General features: G+C 39.4%; 1 protein-coding gene across 1 annotated transcript in view; it reads right to left on the bottom strand.

The window, feature by feature from the left end:
- The window catches only part of sntg2 (syntrophin, gamma 2), a 104,988-nt gene extending 80,724 nt beyond the window's left edge, over positions 1 to 24,264 (bottom strand). The window contains exon 1 of the mRNA XM_037747109.1: positions 23,836 to 24,264. Coding sequence (XP_037603037.1) covers positions 23,836 to 23,904 — 69 coding nt within the window. The 5' untranslated portion in view covers positions 23,905 to 24,264. The remainder of the gene's footprint in view (positions 1 to 23,835) is intronic.
- Positions 24,265 to 27,545: the final 3,281 nt, after the last annotated feature.

Here is a 27,545-nt window from a genome sequence, read left to right as displayed (position 1 = left end):
CGCTCTGTGCCCTGTGTGTGCTTCTACACAGGATGCGTTCAGGCAAATTATTGAGTATAGGTCACCCACGTTTTGGCAATGCTCAGAGAGAGACAACTAGGGAATGAAATTAGCACCTGTCACCTGCCAAATACGGGGTAAATTTTGGCTGTGGTAGGTAAAAATTTCAAGTCACCTGCCATCATGGCAAATAGGTTTTCCTTATGTTAAGAAATATTTTTAAAAAGCAAATCCTAAATTAAATATAGTCATGGATTAAGGTTACATGATATTTTCCATAATTCTACGGTCTGGTACCACTAAATCAGTATTTATAATTCTAAAGTGTTCTAGATTTCACGAGTGGCAGACAAAAACATTGAGTGGCCGGTAGAAATGTTCGGTGACCTGCTACAGTGGCAGGTGAGGAAAAAGCTTAATTTCACACCCTGGAGACAACACACAATCACTGTAGTATTCTGAATAAAACAGAAGACCTTTGCAGACACACTGTAACAGTTAGTAAATCTACAGACATAATAAATGCTTCTTAAAATTAGTATCTTTAACTTTAAATACATTTCATAGCATGTTAAAGCAAAATGATGAGTTGTTTCTTGGCGACTGATATAATTTTATCAAAACTGAATCTAGTTTTGAATCTTTTATTAAATCCATTTGTCTTCAACTCTAAACATTTGTGACAAAAGTTTTAAATAAAACGCAAAGACTTGTTGGAGGAGGCAGAAAAACTTCAGTTTTATATATTAAATGTATTTATATCAGTTTTCGCTAATATAATTAGCGACAACTGATATAAATATATGATATTTTCTTCAAGTCTATTTTCTTGTTTTATTCAGTTGTCGCTAATATAATTAGTGAAAACTAATATAATCTGCCATTGAGAAGTATGTCATTTAAAGTGGCGAATGAAAAAAAGTGTGGTTGCCTTGATGTTTTCATGTCTAAATGTGATAATGCAACACATTCTCATCCCAACTCGTCACATACAGACGCTTTGCCATACCCCTCGGCATCACTTTTTCTGTCACACTATTCACGTGCTTAATGTTGTGAATTAAACAAAAACACTTGCTTCTGATTAGGTAACAAAACCAACATGGTTGGGCTTCAAATTACTAAGTTTTTTACAGTGAAAATGTGACTGGACGTGAACACGGGACATGAACGATCAGCTGATTGTAAAGTGAAAGTGAAACCTAACGCAAGGGACATGAACAGCGGTCTCCTGGATGAAAGCCTTGTGTTTGTTGGACCCATCCACCTCCCTTCCCACCCACTTTGTGCGTCTCTTTTGCTCTTTACACTACGTCACCACAGCACTTTCCCTGAGCGTTTACCATTGCCGTGGTTGGGTTTACATTGTAGTTAATGGAAATGAGAACGGGCTGGATGATGTGATGGTGTTCACTGCCAAACACACCTTTCCCTCCTACCTGGGCAATGGCTGCTGTCGAGTTGATTCAAAGTATATGTTGTCAGAAATATGAAGAGTTGAGTGCTGTTAACTTTTTCATAACATGATTTTTTAATATTTGGGCTTGGGGAGGATATCAAGTCATTCTAAGTGAAAAAGGCTCAAATCCAAATTAATTAATGAGTTATTGTTGGTGATAAAGTCAAAGTCAAAAGTATTTTGTCGAGTCAAGTCATTCGTTCATAACTCAGGTCTGAGTGGAGTCCAAGTCATGTGACTCGAGTCCACACCTGCGTAGCTAAAGTCGGCTACACTACAGTGTCCAGAGAAAGGCAATTTCAGCTCTTCCCCGCATTAATTCCAACCAGACATTAAAAACTGGAAATTTATGTCTGTCCATTACACATTTTATACTTTTGAGTAATGAAAAAGTTTTCTAAAAGTTCACAACAGTTATCCGCTCTACCATTTACGACCGAATCAATTTAAAAGGCACGGTGTTATGGGAAAATAGAAAAGTCTGCCAAGTTGCCTCAATAAATAAAGACTTTCACAAGGTTTAAGGTCACCTAATCCTTAGCAGCATAGAGAGGAATCTGTACAATATTGAGAGCTAAAAGTTGTCTGGATACATTATAGATTGTGAAAAGTATGAATTGTGCCAGAGGGTGAACATGTATAATTTGTTTAGTTGGAGGCTATCTTCACACGCAGTAGGTGAGCGAACTCGAACACAGCATCAGTCATAGGCATTACATAAGGTCTCACTTGATATCTGTAATTCGCTCCAACACAATATCAATTATGAACAACTGCAAAAAGATGTTCAAAGAAGGAAAAACATTGCAAATTAACAATCCTGATCTTCACACGGCCAATTTAGAGACATCCATCTAATAAAACCCCTGAATGGTTTTGTTTGTAGTTCCGTTTCTCTGAAGCATAATAAGTCTAATAAAGCTCAGCAGGTGTTGCTGAATTAGTTAAAGAACAGACACAACTCGTGGCACACCTGCTGTGGAGAGTTCTGAACTCAACAAAGACAGCGGAAGGTCGATGCTGAGTTTTTTGTTGACGTATGAAGGCTCCTAAAACACACTTGGTTCACACTCTCGGTCCTCTGTTAATTGGAGTGCAATTTGACCTGACAGTTGGTGATTAGCCAGATTTGTCACACTGGCTAGAGTGTATAACCATGTCGGCAGTGGAGAACACATCAGTGACATGTCTGAGGAGAGGCTGAGGAGTTTATGTCTCTTTGTTGAATCGATGATTTTACTTACATTACTAAATGATAGAGACCAGGCAGAGTGCACATAAAGACATAGACAGTATACAAGGAGTGGACGTAGGAACCGTCACCCATTCATTTCTTAGTCTCTCCTTAGACACGCCATTGATGTGATCTACACTGCCGTTTTGAAGCCTCAAGGTCGGCATTTTGGCCGTCGCCATGTTGGTTTCTGGCCGTCGCCATCTTGATTTTTGTCCGTCGCAATCTTGGTTTGTGGGCGTCGCTCTAAAGCCCCCAGGAAGAGCATCAGGCTTTGAAGCAAATTTTTGTAGTGGCCAAACGGTGGGACTACAATTTCCACATCCATCACGTGATGCCATTGGGCCCAAAAAGACTTTTTCTCATAAACTTACATTGGATGTGGAAGATCGCCGGATGATCCGGGTACTTTATCACTCGGCAATCGAGACGTTTTGGGTTCATGCACCACCGAGCAACACAAACTCATGTTTACAATGTTTACTGAGGTAATAAATCAAGTGAGAAGTAGACTCATTTTCTCATAGACTTCTATACAATCAGACTTCTTTTTGCAACCAGAGGAGTCGCCTCCTTCTGGCTGTTAGAAAGAATGTAAGTTTAAGGCACTTCTACATTGGCTTCACTTCTCAGACCCGGAGGTTGCCCACTGAGTAAACGAGATTATATAAGATATTAAGCTGGATACCTTAAGCCTCGTCTCATTATTATACACTTAAAGACCCTGAAAATTGGTTTTAAATTTTAAGCATTTCTCTTTAACATTAATGAATAACTAAGAACAATTAGAGTTAAAGTTTGGGGAAAACCATCCTTAGGTATTAAAAGTTTCACACTTATCAGGACTGTGTGGGTGGTTTGATCAGATTTGATCGACAGTGGCCTAGCAACATCAGCAAACAACTGTCTAATTTTGCCAAATTCTGATTGGTGCTCACAAGTCCATAACATCACCTTTTCCCAGATTATCAATGAGAACAGCACAGACAAAACTTTTGTAGAAAATAGTGTTCATGTAGAACCCCACCATGCACAGCAAAAAGCTGATCTTAAAAGTAGGTTTTCAGGTGTTTTTTCTACAAGAAAAAGCTCCAATAAAGCCCAATGATTTTGACTAAGCTCCAAGCAATTGCCATCAAGAATCAAGCAACATATCACAACCTGTTGCGGTTTTTCGTCAGCCAAAACACTGCGTGTTTAGCCAGAAAGCGAAGCAAATTTGACTGCTGGATTGTTTGTGCAGCCAGTGTTTATTCACCCCAAACAGTATGTCAATAGGCATTAGCGGTGAGCTAGTAAGCTACATACACACTGATCTCAGAACTCACCAGGACCTTCAGTTCATTCTGTCTCTCTCTTTTTTTTCTCGTGTCTGTATCTTTATGAAGTGAATTCAGCTAATTTTGTACTTCTTGTACATCTTGGTCTCAGTTTGCGCTGCCCTGAATAAGTTTGCATCTATTCATGCCCACTTGCATATTCTCATTGACTTTATCTGCAATTTAGTCACGTCTAAAATCTCCCTTGCTCCCCGTCTGAACACACAATGAGGCTTGAATTGTGAACAGCTACAGCTTTCTGTAGCTTAAATGATGTAAGTCATTGAACTGTGCTTACTTTAGAAGCATATTAATGCCACCATGACAAAAAAAAATTTGCTCGAGAGACTCTTTTATAAGATCCTTCTCACATTATAACAAGATATTTTTCTCGTTAATACTACAAACCAAATTATTCAGTTTTTACACAAAACTTTTCTTGTCATTACATCATAGCACTTTATCTTGTTATATCACAAAAACAAAATATCTTGTTAAAACTAGTGATCGGTGCACGCAGCGGACACTTTGAGCAAACGTCAACACTCCAATTCAAGCCAATTAAAGACACCTTTTAATGTGCTTTTTTTCTTGTATGAAATAACACTTGCACCGAGCCCTCATCATGGGCTCTGAGCACAGCTGCTTGCGGCCAGCAAAGGCTCAGCTATCCCAACCAAGTGGAGCTAATCAGCAATTTAGAGGCAATACACATAAACTGGAAACTATTCTAACTCCAAAAGCAAGTGTATTCTGGACTCTCACTCGTCAATATCATAATTTTTAATAAACTAGAATTACCACCTTGCGGTTGTATGCCTCCGCCAACCAGTTAACTGGCAATTTACACCCATTACTGTCCAAAATGTCATCACTTCATCATTTGTGTGAAATTGTCCTAATTAGCATATGAATTCTTGAGGTATGGGCAAAAACAATGTGTTTTGTGCAGTGGGCAACTTTGGGTCTGAAAAGTGAAGCCAATGCTGAAGTGCCTTAAACTTGCATTCTTTCTAATAGCCAGCAGGGGGCGACTCCTCTGGTTGCAAAAAGAAGTCTGATTGTATAGAAGTCTATGAGAAAATGACCCTACTTCTCACTTGATTTATTACCTCAGTAAACATTTTAAACATGAGTTTATGGTCTCAATCGCTAGTTTCAAGTCTTCTTCAATGCAGCATGATGTTCATTTAGTCAATTATGGTCCAATTTAGAATCAAATAGACCATAAAGCAGGGTATGCTTTCCAGCGTGGCTACCTTGGGATTGAGAGGTCGCTACCACGTCGTTGTCCAGTCTGGGAGTTTTCCGTGTTTTCATCTTACAACTTTAACCCTTTCACAGTATGTTTTCAGTTGATGAAAGTTAATTATAACCTTTCTGGTCGCCTAAAAATGTCTTATTCAGCTTTTGATTGTACTTAGCTCCACCCTCTCGTGTCATTTCTGATTACAAAAAACAAGATGGCGACGGCCAAAAACCAAGATGATGACGTCCAAAATGCCAAACTCAAGGCTTCAAAACAGCAGTCCACAAACCAATGGGTGACGTCACGGTGACTACATCCACTTCTTATATACAGTCTATGGTTTTGTGAGCTCACAATGACCGTGACCTTTGACCACCAAAATCGAATCAGTTCATCCTTGAGTCCAAGTAGACGTTTGTGCCAAATTTGAAGACATTCCCTTAAGGCGTTCCTGAGATATCGCATTCACAACTAGAAGTGCACTCGGAGAGCGCAGACCTCTGCCGAAGCAGGTATCATGTACAGTACGTCACTGTTCTGCAATCCCCTGCCACAATCTTTAAATTCTGCATCTCTGTATTCTTTTATTTCTTTAGCGTAAAGTGCTTTGTGCTGGGAGACAAAGTGAACAGTTATCAGGCCATTTTGGATGATGACGTTTGCACGTACAGTTTAGACGGATGCGAAAAAAAACAGAAAATCTAACCTGTTCCAAAAATGTAAATGGTTGATGAAAGGTTCGAAGTCGGTGTGTAAACGTGAGTGACACAAAATTAGGTCGTATTTATTTTTAAATGTGCAACAATTTCGGACAAAAAATATGGATTTGGTGTGCAAAGGCCTTTAGACTGGTAGCCTCACTAGAATATAATTAACACAGACTGCTGGCCTCCACTGCTGTAATTTACATTGTGTCCGGTTGACCAGATTTCATGGGATATCTATAGTGTATCAGCTTTAAGCAGAAAACAGAGCGAGTTCTGCTTTTCAGCCTGAGCAAACAGCACAAGTACCAACCGTCTTTTTACAACAGGAAGCAACAAACAAGGTTCAAGAGACGTGTCATGATTTTCAGAAACACTAGCACCTCTAAATTGTGTGAGACAGCGGCTGCAAACTGTCTCAACCATCATCTCAACTGTTCATAGTGTTTGTACCATCGGTATCACAGTTGTGGTTCCAATGGGAGAGGGTAAAGTACACTTTTCAGAGTTGAAAGAAGTATGATCTTACTTGGCTTGGCACAATTGAAGTGGAAAAAATCATTGTGTATGCTCAGTAGATCATGAGTGCCAGGATGCTTTTTTTGGGGCTAAAAAAAAAGGCTGTCAAGAGCCATCCTTATCGACTATTTTAGTAAGTTTCACCTTCTAAGTTCACTGGAAATGAAGCACCAACTGTCAAGGCTGCAGCATCAACGGCCACAGCACGTTTTCCCGTATGGAGCGAAAACATTTCCACAGCCAGAACAAACAAGACACTTTCACCAGCTCCTGCATCATTAACTAATCTCGCAGGCTGTCTCGAAGAAGTGGAGTTAGGGTTCAGAGGTGTTTAATCAAATCAGCATCGTTTCCAATCCCTTATCAAATCCAATTGGAAGTTTTCTTCATTCGCAGGTAACTAAAGTTCTAAATAGCTAAACCGAGAAGATTCAATTTAGATCTGTAATGAGCTTTTGTTGTCGGAGAGTTGTTTTTAGTGGCAGCCTAATTAATGTTCACCACTTGTAGCTGCAATCTGTAAATTAGAGGAGCAGCGTTAAGTATAAATGTTGATTAAATGTGTCTGACACACTTTCTCCCATTACTGGAGATCCCAATGGAGAATTGTTAAGTTGATAAGCTTAAAATATTGATATGTTACGGAGAGGAGTTTAACTTCGAGGACTTCCTGCATCTGACATTATCAGCTACCACCTTCAGTTTGTTTTTTCTCTTTCCTGTATCAAGTGTCTATAAAACCATTCATTCATTCATTCATTCACCATGACTTTGTTGTTGATGTTGTTGCACTACAAAACTAGACACTAGAGTGATTTAAACAGTGTTTCTTTTCACTCACAAATGATCTTTCAACAACAGCCAAACGTTTAATTTAATTAGATAATAGTTAGAGTTGATTAGCTATAGCTACCTTGTGAAGCCTTCTGGGGCTGGACACCTGACGCAGGATTTTCCAAGTAGACTTTGAGTCGCCAGATTTCTTTTACTACAGAGAGTTACGTTAGTGACGTTTGTCACATTTTTTAGTGACGTGTTTTCCGTACTTATGTTATGTTGTTTCCGTACATATTTCACTTAGTTTACGTTCTTATTTTAAGCCCAACCATGAGGTTAACTAAGTGGTTTTGTTACCTAAACCAAAGTGAGTGGTTTGCTGCCTAAACTGAACTGCAGATGTTACCGTATTTTCATTGTGTTGTATACAAATGACACGTGTCAAGCTTAAAATGTGTCATCATGACACACAGAATGTCGGTGTAATATCGTGCCATTAACATGCAAACCCGTGAGACTGGGTTGTAATCCTGTGTTACTCTGTGTACAATGATGCAGCTAAAAAAAAAAAAGAAAAAAAAAAAGGGTGGCGTTTCGGTTGGTCTCATTGAACTACAAAAATACACACTTGCGATGGTAGAGTGATGTTCAAGAGTCGGCTATTTCTTTTTACTCTCAAATTATTTTGCAGAGAGCATGTTAACCAGACAGCCGAAAGTTTAATTCTAGTTGCTGCAGAGTGAAAGATAATTAGCAGCGACTCATATAATAAACCCAACACTAAATAGAAGTGCTTGGTGTCAAAAGTTTGTTCTCATACATATTTTATATGTAATTTAGGCTTATATTTATGCTGTAACTGTTCCGTTTGTTTACTTGAGGGTGTCAGAATACATAGGAAATACTAAAAGACACAGTGGTGGTGGTGGTGGTGGTACAATGTCGACAGGGGCCAACAGCTCATTGTTGCCTCAGGGGCCCCGAGTGTGTATATCTGGCCATGTGTCTGACCAATCAGGTCAAGTCAAAGTTAACCATTTTGGATCAGACATAAAGTCACACATCTCGGCCTCCCTGATAAATATTTCCACTTATGCAAGTCAGTTATTTATTTTTACTTCATATTCTGTATGTGGTTTTATTCATTTATGCAAAACTACCAACACAGTGATTTCACAAACCACGGTTTTCCTTCACATCTTATGACCCAGACATTTCTGCCTCCTCGCCCTGATGGGATGATAGATGACGTTTGACTACGCTTTGGCTGCAGCGGAAGAAAACTTCCCAGACACTGATAACCTTGAAAAAGCACCACTGTCAAGTGACACACACACACACACACACACACACAAACACAGTCAAAGTACTGATACACTAACAACAGCCAGCGGCCAGTGCTCACTTACACACACTATCCAGACGCACACATTTTTTTGGTCCAGATCAATCACATCACGTCTGGTATAGCCATCAAACCTGTACCATATAGTGTCTTAATCCGCTTACAGCCACCTCCAGAGAATCTCACTTTAGTTCCACCAGTTCAGTTTCACATTAACAAACCCCCTCAACATGGATTTTATACAGTTTCAGCCATGATTCATAAGTTATGATAAGTGGAACTGTCTCTGGGCCAAAGCAAGACATCACGCCCACGTTTCTGTCTGACCTGACCGTAGCCTTTCACACATAATTCCTGGTAAATTACTGGGATAACCTTTCAGGCACCACTAGTGATCTTCACTATTCACACATGCACTACATTCAGGACCATTTCTGTCTTGTGCCTTTTCACACATGCCATGGCAATATTGGAATAGACGGGACATGGGACAGTCGAGCAGATGGCGGTAATGCAACACTTATGGACGCTAATCGCCATAAAACTCGAAGCAAGGCCGGATGTACATGTACGTGGCAGAAGACGTCGCTTACTATTTTCCGGAACATGGTGGGTGAGGAGCTGTTTAGTCTATATCCGGTGCAAATGTTCTAATGTATTTAATATTCGACACCCTTAAAAGTATTGGCGTAAATGCTAAAAGATAGCTAAATGCTAAACAAGTTGCGGATTCAAATACGTCATTGGCAGAGTCTTGTGATTGGTTCGCTCGCTCCATTTGAAAGTGGTTTTCATCAGACGGACGTAACCCCATACCTATAACAAAACCACATTAATTTCAACCTGGAGGTTGCTAATGAGCATGAAATACTGACTGGACTGAAAAACGCACCACTTCCACATGCCCTAAACAGTCTAAATCACTTAACTATACAGTGTATGCCATCAAGGAACATTTATCAAATGTGCAAATCATAAACTCATGTTTTAGATATTGATGGTCTCATTGTGGGCCAACTAATGAGCTTAAATTGTACTGTGTGTAGGATTTGCCGGCATCTAGTGGTGTGGTTCCAGATTGCAACCAACTGAGCACCCTTCCGCTCACTCCTCCCTTTGCAAGACTGTAACGTGACTCGCCGAGTGCGAAACTTTGGTAACGCATTTGCCTCGCTCAGAGGCCGTCCTTACCATAATAACACTACTTTAGGAGCAACAGAAGAAGAAACATGGCGGACTCTGTGACGAGGACCTGCTCACTATGTAGATAGGAAGGGCTCATTCTAAGCTAAATAAAACACAACGATTCTTAGTTTCAGGTCATTGTACACCAATGAAAATATAGTTATGAATATTATATTCAATTTCTGCTAATAGATCCCCTGAAATGTTACACACCCACTGTTCCTTTTAAAGGCTGACATTTGGACACATACAGCAGGTATCCTTTTAGGTATGAAATGGATGAGCTGTATGTATGACAAGTGCTGGGTGATTCGACGACAGGTGTCACAATTACAACTTTTGTCAAGCTGAGCACTTTCATCTTTCATCGCATTTTCAAAAACAGAGAAGAGGATGAAAAGCAAAACCCCAGCCCTTCAAGTCAATCAAAACTACCTGGGGTGTGTCAGAAGTGAAATAGCTACAGATGTACAGTTTTATAGTTACATAAAACATGTTGATTTGTCATCTAAAATTGCCTGAAGAATATTTTTGGAAAGTTTAGGTTTTCTTTTTAATCATTAATCATCTTAGAACTGCAAGCAGAGAGCTACATCTTGGAGCACAAAGTACTTGCTGTATTTATAACAGCTATCAGAAATAGATGGATAAGGGGCATAAACCTCATTTATTTGCAATAGTTAATATGCAGACAAGTCTGGCTTCCACAGCAAAAGTGCGAGCACGTATATAATTTGCAAACCGTGAGCTTGCATTTTTTGCCAACATGCACATTTCAGAAGCTGCACGTTTTAGAAACCGTGCCAAACTGTGGCAAAGTTACCTCGTGCTTGCGAATACCAATCTGCAGTGTTGCCTGGCAGCTTTAAAGTAAAAAGGTTAAAAATATTAATGGATTTTCGAAAAAATCCATTAAAAACAGCCCGGAGATACATCTGCACTGATGAGCATAATCCATCATTTTAAATGAGACAATTTTGGTAATTTCGCCAAACATGGCTTTACCACGCTGCTAATTACCACATTTAGTGGAGCTTTTTTTTTCATTTCTTTCCATCATGACACACTTTTACATAAGACTGGTAGCAGCGAAGAGGCAAAACTAAATGTGGAAAAACTGTCTTCGCATTCGGTTACTGCAGAACAGAGCTACTGCAAATACCACTGATGATTATAGAGTTGTGTTTTTATTAAGTTGTATAAGGAAACTTCGCCAGTCATTTAATTTATAGTGATGGATTATATTCATCAATGCAGCAGCATGTCTGCACAAGCTGTTTTTAATGTATTTTTGAAAGCAGCAGGAGCTTATGACTCAGACATGCTGGGTAAACCTGCAGCAGACTGTGGTACAGTAAATACTCAGTGCGTGACTCTTCACAGATTTACACTGGTTACACTGGAGTCACAGTTAAAGCGGTTCAAAGAGCTCCAGGAGACGATTTATGTGCTACATCTATAGTGAAAATGTTGTTGATCATAAGGACTCTTTTTTAGTGTTCTTATAGATCAAATTATTATATTATATATACATACTACAGGGCTTAAAGACGTTTTACTTGCCTGATCCAAAATGGAAAACGTAAGGCCTATTAAAATATAAATAAAATCAACAGGGATTTGGACAATTCTTATAATTTATTCAAGTACAACCCATACAATTAACAGGTGACTATTAATAGCTGGGACGATTTTAACTTAAAGGAATACTTCACCCTTAAAATGACCATTTGTATATCAATTGCTCACCGTATTACCATATTATATTGGGGTTTTTTTATCCAGACCTGCAAACTCTAGAGTAGCATTCTCCCCCTGTAAGAGCGTGCATGTTGAGATTAGAATGCGAGAAAACAACATCTTGCTTTGATAAACAAATAACTTGTATTGCATAATAATATATATTATATTATTGGATTATAATTATTGATGCATCAATGTGTTCATCGCTTTAATGTTGCAGCTGGTAAATGTGGAGTTAATTTTATTTATATATATTTTATATTTTACTTTACATACGGCTGGGTAGCTTGTAAATTTCCTGGGGACCAATAAAGCCTTGATACTGTATAGTAAAATCCTAATATTATCATTATGTATTTATTGATCATACTTTGTTAATCTGAATCTGCAAAGCAACTACTAACTAAAGCTATAAATGTAGTGAAGTATAAAGTACAATATTACCCTCTCAGATGTAATGAAGTAGAAGTATAAAGTAGCAGAAAATAGACATACTCAAGGAAAGTCCTACTGCTAAAGGCTGCTCATTTGTGACAAAAATCATAATCAGGATTATTTTTTTATCAATTTTGGTCTCACTGTGTCTCACTCTTAAATCATGGTACCATTTTCTCCTTAAGGACAACTTTAATATGCAGAATCAACTTTTTTAACGACACCACAATGGGAAAGAAAATCCTTGCTATATTTCTAAAAGCATAAAAAGACACTACCAAAAAGGAATATCTACATTATATTTTGCTCTTCGAACTGTAAAAAGATACCATGCTCTGGATATCAAAGCAAATTTGGGAAGCAGAAAGTAATTCCACAAGAACACAGGAAGAACGGGACAGGATCCGCAGACAGCAATGGTTAATGACCAGCTCTCCCTCCTGGGGAGAATTCAGCCGGAAGAAGAGCACTCGATTCTTCTGTACTTTAGTGCAAAAGACTAACTACTCTAATCAGACTGCCTGCTGGAGGTCCTGTAGAAACACAGTGGCAAACCACTTTCCCCATTTTCTGGAAGTGTCCCTCTGTGGCTCCATTTTGTAGACGTGTGCACAGTGTCTTTAAGATGAAAATCTATTTAAATTTGAAATTAAGTACCTTTGGTGACATAGAAGAGCTTCACTTTGCAAAGCCAGATAAATACTTGAGGGTGTTGTTAGTGGCATGCAAAAGGGCTTTTTACCAGAAAATGGCTGAAGAAAGAATTACCAACCATGAGTGGATCCACTTAGTTTACAATATATACACAATGGAGAGAATTACATTTAAACTAAGAACTCAAATTGATATATTTGATGAAAATTGATCAAAGCGGCTTACCAATGTGTCAATTAGCCTATAAGCAGTGCATGAAATGATCTGGTACGCACCGGTACCAAGTACCGGCACTTCGGATTTTTGTCAACGAGTACCCTTACTTCTTATTGTGTACCACCTCCTCCTGACTCTAGGTACACACTGTCTGAAAAGACCATAAAAGAACACAGGTCGTGGTTACGCCCGTGAGACACAGATGAGACGCAAGCCAGCACGATGCAGACAGCTGCATAGGATACAATGAGATATCTGAATGCTGCTTCTGCTGCTTTAACTGCGCCTTTAGTAGCTATAGCTGCAGTGCAAATGATTCTGCGGCTGTCGGTATTAGTTGCGAGCGGCACCAACACCGAGCCTCCCCCGTCAGCTGCCAACTACAGTGACACTTCGCACCATGGGCACAGTGCACCCCGAATGCATATCCTGCATTTCCCTCAACTATAGCTCTCATATGACATTCATCTGATTTTTGAATGTCAAAAGTGTGACGACAAAGCACTGAAGGCCCTGCATGTTTTCAGGTCCGAGCCAATGCAACAATGTAAACAAATGAAATAATATTCTCATGCATTCTCTTTTCTCCCTTTTTGTTCCGTCATTCTATGTATTATTTATCATTATTACAAGGAGGACATGTTGATTTATCAGAAGATAAAAGGAAGAAATTTAAATAATATGTTTACAGTTATACTCAGTTTATGTTGATTTGACACACTGTACTTCAAAGTCACATTTGACTGCATCATTGGAGCTAAATATATGCAGTCTTGCCCATACGTTATGGACTTGCCTTTGGAATTCCTTCTCATTATATAATTTAATCTGTAGGCCAACTGATATCCTATTTCCAGTTGGTTTTATTTTTTTATTGGTTTTACATGCAATATTATATTTGTGTGCAATTTGATTTGTATAAATAGCTATATAGTTTTTGTATTTTCCAAATATATTATGTCGGCGAACATGGGCTAGGTAAATCTTGCCCGAGTTTCCGACTCGGAATTCCTACTTGAGTGGCCGTTCCATTGTGCTTTTCCATGTCAGAGGTTGTTTTTTTTACAAGTTCCGAGTACAATAGATTGCAGCATTACTAACTAAAATTTACAGGTGCAGGGATGTGTACTTTGTTACCAGTCTTTTTGCTAAGCTAAGCTAACTATTAGCTAGCTATACTACTAGCTTCATATTTAGCATACAGATATGAAACTAGTACTCTTGTCATCTAACTCTTGGCAAGAGAGCAAATTACTGCATTTCCTAAAAATGTCAAACCATTTCCTTTCAAAGCAAATCATTCATCAACTAGAACTACCGCCTCATGGTTGTATGCCTCCGCCTTCCAGTCAAGTTGGAGTTTACATCCCCATCTGTCCAAAATGGCATCCCTACATCCTTTTAGGCCTTTGTGTGAAATTGTCAACACAAGCCAATTAAAGACACCTTTTACTGTGCTTTTTTCTTTTGTATGAAGTAACTTTGAGCACAGCTGCTTGCGGTCAGCGATGGCTCAGTTATCCCAACCAAGAAAAGCTAATCAGCGATTCAGAGGCAATACACAAAAACTGGAAACTATTCTGCCTCCAAAAGAAAAGTGTATTCACTCTTCAATATTGTAACTTTTAATAAACTAGACCACCTCACAGTTTGCCTCTGCCATCCAGTTAAGAGGCAATTTACACCCACTGTCTGTCCAAAATGTCATCACTTCATCATTTGTGTGAAATTGTCCCAATTAGGATATGATTTCTCGAGTTATGGCCAACGACGTGTTTTGTGAGGTCACAATGACATTGACCTTTGATCACCAAAACCTAATCAGTTTGTGCCCAAATTTGAAGACATTCGCTCAAGGCCGTTCCCGAGATATCGCTTTCACGAGAATGAGACGGAGGTGAGGGCATAGTGACCTTGACCTTTGACCTTTCATCACCAACATCTAATCAGTTCATGCTCGAGTCCAAGTAGACGTTATATAGAAATTCCCTCCAGGCGTTCCTGAGGTATCACGTTCACAAGAATGGACCGGACGGATACATACGTACTTACAGACGGACGGACGGATAACCCGAAAACGTAATGCCTCCAGCCACGGCTGTTGCTGGCGCGGAAGCGTAAATATGACAAAATGATGATGGATATATTTCAGAGTTTCTCATGTAATAATACCAGCTAAGAACTAGAAAATGTTCACCAACAATTGAGCAATACATATTTGTCTAAGAGATTAAAATGTAAAGAAGGGATTTGCAGGAAAGCGAGTAGGTGTGTAATCATGTGGGAGTTCAGTTCTTCGTGGTTGTTTGATGTTTCTATGTCACAAATCCTGGTTGAAATTGCTCTGTAGCTAAATTACCTTATACGCAGTAAGTAGATCAATTCCCCATGCATCAGTCAATCCACTGTATGCAGTATACCGCGCCGTATGTCAATATCCTGGAAGGTCGACAAAACTGTAGCCGGGATAGAGCTATCCTCATATGCACAGAGCTCACAGAAATCATCCCTGGTTCAATCTCGCACTCAAGAGTGGCTCCGTGGGAAATCAAAGCCACTTGATGCATTTCCTCTCTATTGTATATTCATTGTTTGAATAGGCTCGTCTCGCAGGGCTGTGCTTCTCAAATATAGCAGGCACGGCAGACTGTGTGATAGCCGCAGTTTCCTCAAATCCGTTCGACATGTGTGAGATTATTATATGTAGTTTTGGCGTGAAAGATGGATCGAGAGATGAAGAAAATTGGTAGAAACTAGTCTGGTCCGTACAGTTTCCATACATTACCTTTCCTTTTTTGATATTAGAATATGTTGTTTCCTCTCTCATGCAAACACAATGCAGTACCAGTTAGGAGTTATGTATGAGTGGGGATTGGTGTTCTTATGTTGGCACTGTGGGAGGAGTAATTTGGGGTGAATGTAGGTTTTGAGGAACTAATCTGGGACTGTGAATATTTCCGTTATTCCCATTTCAAGGACGAAAAAACAACTATTGCTTTTAGTGTATTTGTTTAAGCGCAGTCGTCTTAAGTGGTAAGAAAATCCACTATCAAATGGTAAGGGGACAAGGTAGATTCCTTTAAATTTCGCTTGGAAACGAACGGGGACATTAAAATGCATAAATTTCCTGCCTCGAATCTAAATAAGAATGCTAATGAAACGCTGTGGGTATTAATAATGCAGAGGACGAGTTTCCTTTTATTTGCTAAGGAAACATTTCAAGAAAACAGTGACGGCGCAACTTGTTTTGATGCATCAGGATTTATGACACGACATATCCTCTTGACATTTTAAAAATTAAAAACACCAGCTAATTAAGACTTTAATTACAGCCTGCTTTTGTAGCTGGCTGAATTATGGAATGTGACCGTGCATAAGACTGTATTATATATGTATCTTTGCACTTCCTACCGGGACTAATTATAAGCTTTAAAAAAGACTAATTTATGATATAACACTGGAGTCTGCCCTTTGGCCCATTTCACAACTCTCATGGGTTCCTCGAGTTCCTGTCACTAGTTCATATGCCTTAAAAACAAAGTAAGACTGTGGAGCCATCTGACAGGAACTGATATCCATCTATATATAATGTTTTGTACAGTATAACTGAACATTTAATACAGTATAAGGAGGAAATGCTTGGAGGAGTCAAACAACATGGTTGCATTCTTACTCTAGTGTCATTAAAGCACTAGTAGGCACAATGGTTTTGGCCTCATTGGGCAAAAATTCCATAATAACCTTTCAGCATATTGTAATTCAAGTGTTCTGAGAGAAAACTAAACTTCTGCACCTCCTCATGGCTCTGTTTTCAGGCTTTAAAAAAATCTATCCCGTGACGGGAGACTTTGGCCAATCAGAGGTCATTTCAGGGAAAGAACGTTCCTATTGGCTGTTCTTTCAATGGAGGCAGCTGTCAATCACTCGCAAACTCCGATCAAATGGTCAAACTAGGCAGCGGTGATCAAATATGAATCAATATTCTGTTACTGTAATGCCTATTTCTCACATAAAATGTTTAGGGAAGTTAATAATTAACCGTTTAACCATTAACCAACGTTAAGAAGTTTTACAGACTAATGCTATTGGTTAAACAGTTAAAAGAAATATTACAAATTAAATCAAAAAAGCTGAGCAAAACACAGAGGAGCAGCTTGTCACTTAAAGGAGAATAGCTGGTCCACCTTAACAGCCCACCTTAAGTGAGTCTGAGCCGGAGTTGCAAGATGCAGGAGCTTGGCTTGGGTCTTGAGGAGTTGTAGCATTTTTTCACTGACAAATAAACTGTACACACACACACACTGCACTGCTACGTTCACAGCTATAACGCCACCGACAACCCCACCCTAACCGCCGCCACACAAACAAGGTCTGTCGGACACTCGCTAACGTTACGCCGGGCAGACACACCAGCCGATAACCTCGCAGCTAAACTAAAATGACGTGGGGGAGACTTTTACTGGGATAATGGCTGCATGTGTCCACAACAATGCACGCAGCATCGTGGCTGCTAACTCTCCCGGTTGGGTAAACTGGGGACTCAGTTGTCTGTTTTGCACAGACTGCTCAGAGATGGCAAGGCTCTTGCTCCGCTCTGATTGGTTGTTTTCATCCGGTCTGTGAAATCTTGTAGATGCCATTAGGAGCACCGGAGGACATAGATGCAGATGATTTCTTTCAGATTACCTGTCTCATGCACTACTGTCAGGATATAGTGAACGTTTTATGAAAATAACTTTTTTTTAATCATATTTGCTCCAATTTTACCTACTGCTGCTTTAAATCACACTATTCATTTTGAAGGGCTGACTCCAATGATAGGAAGAAAATTTAATCTTGTTAAGGCAATGAAAAACACTAAATATTACCTTTTTTAAGAAACTGAATTGTATTATATTTGACAATATGAGGGTCTGATTGTTTTGTGTCCTTCCCAATTACCTGAGCAGCTCTGGGAAAATGAAAAGTTAAAAGAGAATACATGTTCATGCTCCGCCAGAAGTGATTTGGTTAAAATATGATTGACTTCCTGAACACAAAAGCATCGACTTTCACACTCCACTGGGGTATAATTATGCTTCGGCTGCTCCTGCCAAGAGACACCCTCAGGCGTGTGACCACAGGGGGTGGGAAATTTTATATGACATGCATGTCACTTTATTTTTTCTGCCTTTAGTAAGGGACAAGGGTTTCATTGTCTGAAATTCATACTGCATTGCACTGTATTTAATCCCATTTGTAGTGATCTGAGCTTATGGTTGTCCTTGCTGCTTGTTCCCTCTGGAAAGGTTAAAGTCAATATCACCAACAGTCTAATCAGAGCAAGCCTGCAAGGCTGTGTGTGAATAATTATCCGTCAATGTAAATATTTTAGTGATTTAGCATATTTGCTCGGAGGACGCTGTCATGCTTACTTCTCAGGAGGGCTGCATATGAGAAATTGTGAAATAGGCGACAAATGGTTCATTTAAGTTTGACTTACATCCTGGAATCAAACTTGCAATAAGCCTACATGCACCAGCTCTAGTAGTAAATGTAGCCTGGTTTTAACCTGAGGCTAATCACTAAATTAAAACAGGTTGTTGCATCCAGAGTTGCCAGAATAATCCCAATTGTCATAGAGTAACCCAATTTTGAATGTTCATTTAGCACACGCACACGCACACGCACACGCACACATGTATAATAGAAGCCATACCATTTTAGATAATGTTACATTAAATGTTAAACGTTTTCACTCATGTACAGATGTAAGCTTTTACAAGTCTTGTATCTATGACTAAATAATAACTGAAATAACTGAAACTGAAAAAGGTTTCAACTTAGTTGTAATAAACTGAAATGACATTTGGTTTTGATGGTCATCAGTTATTGGTCATTGCACTGAACTCGGTGTTCTACCAGTCTCAAATCATACTACTCTGATGAGAGGAGGAATACTGTCAAACTTTTTGTCAATGGAAACCGTGCAAATGGTACAAAAAGTAGCCCAAATTATCAAAAAACAACAAAAAATACCCACCCAATTAAATAAAAAGTAGCCCAATTGTGTCAAAATTTGGTGAAATGTAATTTAAAATCTTTACATTATTATTAGACTGCATTTATCAAGTTTGAACTTGAGCACAGCAACTGGCTTCAGATGTTTTCTAGCAACCAATTTATACAAAAGTAAGTAAGTAAACCTAGTACTTGCTAAGACATTTCTTAATGGTGCTAAATGCGAGATTGGGAGCATTTCTATTGCCTCCGCACGGTTCTCAACATAGCGACGGCTGAGCCGGCAGCTAAAGAAAGAACGTATATTACCATGAAGTGAAAGTTGTTCGTTCCATTGCAACATCAGCGCCCAGCAGCAGAGCTACACTTTCGCCATTTTGGACTGAAAGTGACTACCAGACGTCAGTAAAACGTCCGCCTAAAAAGTGCCGTACAAAAGTAAAACAAAATTATTTCTATTCTATTCTATTCTATATATGACATATTCTAGTCATATTCTACTGAAACGTGTTGAACAATAAAATATAAATATAAGAAGCGTTTTCTGTCCAAAACAGCGGCTGTTGACCAAAACACACCAGAGTTTCGCCTCTTTGCCTACACTGCAAAAGGTGCTAACAGTGAAAACAACAGCAACAGTGCTAACAGAGCTAACAGTGTTTACCTGGGGTGGGAACCAGGTTTACCTTTTGTAAACAAAGCACAGATAAAATCGGATTACAACACACAAAGACGGAAAGTGACTTCATTCTCTGCTCAGGTAGACATTACTCCTCTATATCTTTACATAGCAAATAGATGTTTGCGGCTAAATGAATACTCTGAATATCGTAAAGAGCACCTTTAAGTTTGAATGGTGCAACCCAATTTAGTAAATCACCAGTTTGAAACCAGATAGTTCTTACTTAAAACTTAAGAAGGAATTCTCACACACACACACACACACACACTCTATGATAGATTTACAATCCAGGAGAGAATTATGTCTACAGACATTTACATGGTGCATTTCAAAGCCCTGACATGATAAAAATACTGCTTGAACTAAGACTAAACGTGGGCAGGCAGGTAAACACCCTGCAAATGCCGCCTGTCCGTCACAGCACTAATATACCCTGACATGCAACTCAAACACACAACCAGACTCACTGCACATACTGTAGACACCGACCGTACTGCTCGCGTTTGGAGCAGAGGAACCAATCTGCCGTATCTAGACGACTATCAAAACACCTTCAATACCAAACGGACCTTCAAAACAAACGTTTGATTACTTACTTCTGCTGTGACCTGGATTACTGAGAATCCTCACACTTATCATTATTCAGACACTTCTAATCTAATGTTCGTTGATATGCAACCAGTGTACCATGATAAGGAGAAGTGTGCCTCTCCAGCAACTTAATATAATTTGTCAGTGATTGCCAATTACTGAACTATTCTTAGTTTATCTGCATTTGGAGTGTAAGAAAATATTGAATATCACAATCAGAGCTGTCAAAGTTAACGTGATAGTAAAGTCTTAACGCAAATTTGTCTTAAAGCCACTAATTTCTTTAACGCATTAACACAACTTGCGATTTTTAGATAGTAGCAAGCTCAATTTTAAAGCTAGAGTGAAGCTACTGGCATCACATGAAACTAGAACAACATAAGGAATCCATTGGTAACGGAAGTTACGATTTTAAGGTTGTAGCGGGATCAGTTATAAAGCTAGAGTAAAGATACTGGCATCATATGAAACTAGAAAAAGTAGGGAAAGAAAACCTAATCCATCGGTACCAACCATGTCATACTTGCTTGTCGCGAAGGAGGTTAAATAACGCTCTAAATTTTGGTGAGGAAAAACTGACATGGCGATTTTCAAAGGGGTCTCTTGACCTATGACCTCAAGATATGTGAATGAAAATGGGTTCTATGGGTACCCACGAGTCTCCCCTTTACAGACATGCCCACTTTATGATAATCACATGCAGTTTGGGGCAAATCATAGTCAAGTCATAGTTGTTGCCTGTTGGGCTCAAATTTGCCATGTTATGATTTGAGCATATTTTTTATGCTAAATGCAGTACCTGTGAGGGTTTCTGGACAATATTTGTCATTGTTTGGTGTTGTTAATTGATTTACAATAATAAATATATACATACATTTGCATAAAGTAAGCATATTTGCCCACTCGTTGATAAGAGTATTACATACCAGACAAATCTCCCTTTAAGGTACATTTTGAACAAATAAAAAATGTGTGATTAATCGTGATTAACTATTTTAATCGATTGACAGCCCTTATCGCAATATTATGGTTTGTGATACTATCGATTCTCAAAAACACCATCAATTTGTAATCAATAGTTTACATGCAAAGATTAACTCAGTCAATTTATTTAATTTGCAAAGAGATGCGTCCTCTCAGTGTGTGTGCCCTTTCAAAGTAGTGCTATGATGATGGATGTAACAGGGACTGTGATGGATGCAAATGCAGATCCCGCTGTTGTGATTGCATAAAAAAAGTTTTTTTTATTCAGATTTTATGCATATGGTGGTGTGTTCTGTATACTATGACAGTTTTCACCACATTCTTGCCAATACACAGCCCTAATCTGCATGTTTCAAAGAGCCAAATGTACCATCTTTGAAGAGCTGTTTTGGTCTTACTTAATTTGATTGAAGGCCGCTTGCAAGCCTCTCTGATTACGACTGTTTAAAGACCTGTAAAATCCTGAGGTAACTTACTGCGGAGGCACAATGAAGTCCGCGCTTAACACCCCGAAACTGCACACCAGGTGATCACAAATATGCATGATGGAGCGAGAGCCTCCTAGACATTCAGCCGTGTTTGTGGCAGAGCCTATTTCAACAGGAAGACTCTTGCTTGCTGTATAATTTTAGCCATCACTCAGTGGTAAGTGGAGAGTGGGAAATGTGTGAAAACTGGGCACACTCTAGGCAGAATTAAGCTGCAGACTCATGTCCCTTGAGGCTCACAGGTATCCGGTTCTAAAAGCAAATGCTTCGTGAACGGAGAGTGTCCACAAAGCGGGACTCCGGGGACCGATGAAATGAAAGGTGCTATGTGTCCAATAACAAGCTGAATACCAGGCAGCAAATAAATGGTGGGTCATATTTAGCGAAAGAGGATGGAAGCAAGTAAAACTTTACACAAAAACATAAGAATTACAGGTCCAGAAAAACAATGCAAGGTGTCCATGGAAAGATGTTGACAAGCAACACAGTCTCACGGCAGTTGAGACATGAAATAGACACACAATTGAATCCATTTTATTAGTGTACATAGACACAAATTTACCTTTTTTTTCGTGACACTTAGGAAAAGATTTACTTGGTTATAGCTTAGGAAAAGATCGACTTGGTTATAGCGTAGGAAAAAATCGACTTGGTTAGGCTTAGGAAAAGATCGACTTGGTTATAGCTTAGGAAAAAATCGACTTGGTTATAGCTTAGGAAAAAATCGACTTGGTTATAGTTTAGGAAAAGATTGACTTGGTTAGGCTTAGGAAAAGATCGACTTGGTTATAGTTTAGGAAAAGATTGACTTGGTTATAGCTTAGGAAAAAATCGACTTGGTTAGACTTAGGAAAAGATCGACTTGGTTAGGTTTAGGAAAAGATCGACTTGGGGAGGCTTAGGCGACAAAACTACTTAGTTAGGTTTAGGAAATGATCGTGGTTTGGGTTAAAATAACACCGGAAGTGACGTAACTTAAGTACGGAAGTTACGTGGCAAATAAATCAACTTCGACTTGTGGATTCACACGAGACACAAACACCGGTCTCCTGGACAAAAGTCTTGAGTTTTTTTAGTTTACGTGGAATACTACGAATTGTTTTCGTGCTGTCCATCACAAAAAAAATAGGAAATTTGTGTCACACTAATCAATACATTAAATGTCGTGACAATTTCACAAACTGCTGTGCGACTGGACTGAGCCAAGACTGGCAGATATGACAAATCATCATCATCATCAAGTGGAATGTAAACTGAAATATGTCCTTTCCCCCCCAGCCTTTCTCATTAGTTTGTGCTTGCTTCAATTTTAAACAACATATATCAGAGGTTATGTGTTGGGTTTTTCTTCAAGCAACATTGAATATGAAAGGCTGCTAAAAAAAAGTCAAAATCATTTGTTTTCTTGTTCAAGTAGCCTTACCACAATACCTCATTAAATATGAAGCCCTTAAGAAATCTCAGTATACACAAGTCTATGTCTGACAAAAGAAAATAATGGTAATAACAGCCATAATATGATTGATGCAAAGCCAGCCAGCAATACATTAATCCTGCATTCACTGAAACTATATTTAGATTACAGGCATACAGAGAAAAAAAGCTACATGGTAATCAAAAATCTCTCAAAATTGATATAGTACAGCTTCTGCAGTCCATCAAACCACAAACATGTAAAACCAACGAAAACGCGTCGTTTCAATCACCATAAGGAACGTCACACCAGCCTGCACTCAAAACTCCATTAGTTTAATATTTACTTGATTATCATTCAAATACTATGTCACGTACAGTAGCATAAATAGACTCTGGGAAATGAGCATGCTCTTTTGGTGGATTCGGCATGTACATAATATTAAATAATAAACGAAGCACTGTCGTATTTTAATAAAATGTATACCAAAACTTGTAGCAAACGCACGCAGTAGTCGCTCCAGCCTTGGGACGATGCGTGACGGAGTAACGTTACTGTGAAATTTGTAAAAGTTAAACATTTGTACAAGTGCAAGCACCACAGTTTGCTAAACATATGCCGAAATGTGCAAATGCTGCTATTTGTGCGGGAAATAGTTTTATTTTTAGCTTGCAAACTAGCCACAAGTACTTATAAGCGAGGAAACACAAAACAGTCGTTTTTTAAACGTAGTCCGGCGTACTCTTTGCAACTGCACCCTACACTTCACACAGGAAACAGGGCAAACTGCACTGTGGTTTTAAGTTAAAATACATCGAAATGAAGAGGTTTACTTGCCGAAGTTGGAACCAAGAGGCTGGCGGGTCGCTCGATCAGCTCAGGTTGCTGTTTCCCGGTCACATTCATGTCCCATAAAACCGCTTTCTCTGTCCGCTGACTTCCGACGAGAGTTCCTCAAGTCATTTACCCAGCTGCGAGTGTTATTCACCGGCGTCCCGTTCAACCACAGAGGCGGACGGAGGAACCATGCCTGGAAGCTTCTACCAGGCTTCGTTTGTAGGTGCTTATATATCCGGCAATTAGAACAATTGTGGCTGCTGCTGCAGGAGAGGACAAATTATAGTGACGGCGGTGGTTGGTGCTTGTTTGTCGGCGGCTCAGCCCTGACTGACTGTCAGCGCGCGCACACACACACACACACTGGCTCCTCTGCTGCTGCTGCTGCTGCTCATCAGTCTGCATGTCTCTCCACCTGCTGCCTAGCTGTCCTATTAACCATTCCTGCGTCAAACCACAAAACTTTAACCCATTCACCGGGATTTAAGTCCTGAAATGGCGTTTATAAATCAGCATTAACCCTCTGAGACCCACAATAGACCTTGTCTTTATTAGGGGGGTCTTTAAGGGGAGATACTGTAGCAGGTCAACAGTAGATGTCACATAGAAGTGGTGTAAATCATCTGAAAGCTGGGAACCCGAAGATTAATTTTAGTTGCACTAAAATGTGTCAAGTTGTTCTAGTCATAAATCAAAAATAAACACTAATTAATTAATCAATTAATTAATTAAATGTAAAAAAAAAAAGTGTATAAGGGCTTAGAACATTATGATATATCTTTATATGTAAGGCATCGATGTAGGTATATATTTATATTCATATTTATATTTTTAATATCTTTTAATCATGACTTTTTATATGTGATGTATTGTTGTTTATTTTCTATTTTTCTTATCTGGACCTTGAGTCTGCAATAAAGTTTGAATTGAATTGAATTGATGGCCACTTCCATGCTCTATTATGTCTCATAAGTTGTTGCAGCAATTTTTGGGTTGATACCATTTGTTACACAGATTTGGTGCTAAATTTAACCCCTTGCCATTCCGACCTCTTTTTTAGGGACAGGAGTGGAGGACAGGGAGTCTTTAGGGGGAGATAGAAGGTCAACAGTAGATGTCACATAGAAGTGGTGTACATCATCTGAAAGCTGGGAACCTGAAGATTAATTTGAGATGCACTGTGTGTCAAGTTGTTCTAGTCATAAATCAGAAATAAACACAAAATTAAATAATTAATTAAATGTAAAAAAAAAAAAAAAAGTGTATAAGGGCTTAGAACATTATGATAGAACAACAAGAAGAATAACAAGAAGAAGAAGAAGAAGAAGAAGAAGAAGAAGAAGAAGAAGAAAGGCACTTTATTAACAAAAAATAAATAAATAAATAAAAAATAATGAAGCCAAGAACCAGGTGTGGACGGGCCTGTGGCACACGAGCCATTCCCTGGACCTGAGCCTACTCTGACTATGTACAGGTGTGGATGAGGTGAACTACGTGACCATACTTGAATGGACACAGCCTGGTCTCATCTCACATTCATCACCATTTACTCTCTGATCACATATAAACTACATCACTGCCCAAAGGCAAGACAGATGCTTTCAAATGAAGTCACGTGTGTTAATGTCAACGCTAAAAATGTGTCCATTTAATGTCATTCTAGCATGGCCAGAACATTATTAGAACATTATGATAGAAGAAGAAGAGAGGCACTTCATTAATCCCTGTTATATACAGGACACACACATGCACAAACAGGACCTATGTGTACATGCATTAATGAGAGAGATGTCAGAGCAATAAAGTGCCTTTCTTCTTCTCCTGACAGGCGCCCCGAGCAGTTGGGGGTTTGATGCCTTGCTCAAGGGCACCTCGGCCCAAGAGGCAAACTGGCACCTCTCCAGCGACCAGTTCACATTCAGTACTTTGTCCATGCGGGGGATTTGAACCGGCGACCCTCTGGTTCCCAAGCCAGGGGTGGAGGACAGGGGGTCTTTAGGGGGGAGATAGCAGGTCAACAGTAGATGTCCCATAGAAGTAGTGTACATCATCTGAAAGCTGAGAACCAGAAGATTAATTTCAGCTCAGCGCTGTGTGTCAAGTCAGGGTATCCATAAAACCCATTTTAATTCACATATCTTGAGGTCAGAGGTCAAGGGACCCCTTTGGAAAATAGCTGTGCCAGTTTTTCCTCGCCAAAATTTTGCATAACTTCGTAGCGTTATTTAGCGATTTTCCCGACAAGCTAGCATGACATGAGCCTGCTGCAACCTCTGAAAGACAGAATAGCAGCCGGGCCGTCGGAGTTTTAAGGGGTTAACCATTTTTTTTTACCAATGGAGAATTGATGAAAACAATGATAAAAAATCCCTACAAAATACCACATTTAGACACCAAGACCTTGAGGAACACCATAGAAAAAGCCATGCTGTGATTTGGTATCGAAAACTTTTGACATTTGGAGATTTCTGCAAGAGTTGTATTTCTTGGCAATTTTTGGGTATTTTCATGGCGAGCGCTTCTGTTCTGGAAACTGTTCATAAATCCCCTTATTGTCGATCTACATAGTAAAGCCATCCATCCTCTGAACGCTCTAGGTCTTTAATTTGTGGTTGTAAAGTTTCATGAGGCTGTGATTATCCTAGAGGTCACCACAGGTCATTTTATACAGTGAGGTCAAATAATACAAAGAATGGTCTCACTACAATGAAATGGCTACTATGGGGACTAACATCATCACACATGAATACAAGTGGGCTCATTGGATCCACAAGAGTCTCAGCTTTATAGTGATACTTAGTTTATGTTATTCCAAGACTGTTTAGGGACCCCAGTATGCAGAAATATTCAAACACACGTTTTTTTTTGCCCCAAACTGCATGTGATTATCATAAAGTGGGCATGTCTGTAAAGGGGAGACTCGTGGGTACCCATAGAACCCATTTTCAGTCACATTTATTGAGGTCAGAGGTCAAGGGACCCCTTTGAAAATGGCCATGCCAGTTTTTCCTCGCCAAAATTTAGCCTAACTTTGAAGCGTTATTTAGCCAACCATGCCCTGGATACCAATTTATTCTCTAGGTTTTTTTAGTTTGATATGATATCTGAAGCTTCACTCTCGCTCTAAAATTGAACCTGCCACAGCCTCTGAAAGACAGTAAAGTTAGTCTCAGAGGGTTAATCATGGCTATATTTATGATTTGTGTGTATTTTTGTTCTAATTAGGTCACAGTAGCGGCGGGCTATATTACAATCAGTTGCTACAATTTGAGTTGGATTCACTCGCCTCTGGTAAGAAACATCACCGAGATACAAAACAACAACATGAAAATCAATATAAAGCCAGAACTCAGTCCTTCAAATCTGTGCCAGCCTCCCCGAGCATGTTAAATCTTCATAGATAGCCATATACTGGCACAGATTAATTTTCTGTGGACAGGGGAGTAGGCCTCGCTCCTTTTTCCTGGAGGATTGGAGATGGGTCAGAGATGATTTTTGTGAGCCAGTACAGTAGTCACCACTAACTCCTCACAGCTGGCCTGAGGGAGCCGGTGCTTGTCTGACTCCTACAACCTTCATACCATAGACGCACTCTGGGTTTTAGTGGTATAGACAGGTTTATACCTCTTCCAATAACCATCACTCTGTCAGGAGCAATAGAGGTTATAAATAGAGACTCTCAAACATCTAAGTGCACACAGCACCCGAGA

The sequence above is a fragment of the Sebastes umbrosus genome, chromosome 16 (genome assembly GCF_015220745.1).
Source record: "Sebastes umbrosus isolate fSebUmb1 chromosome 16, fSebUmb1.pri, whole genome shotgun sequence".
In the NCBI taxonomy this organism is placed as follows: domain Eukaryota; kingdom Metazoa; phylum Chordata; class Actinopteri; order Perciformes; family Sebastidae; genus Sebastes; species Sebastes umbrosus.
This window is presented reverse-complemented; position numbering and strand designations above follow the sequence as displayed.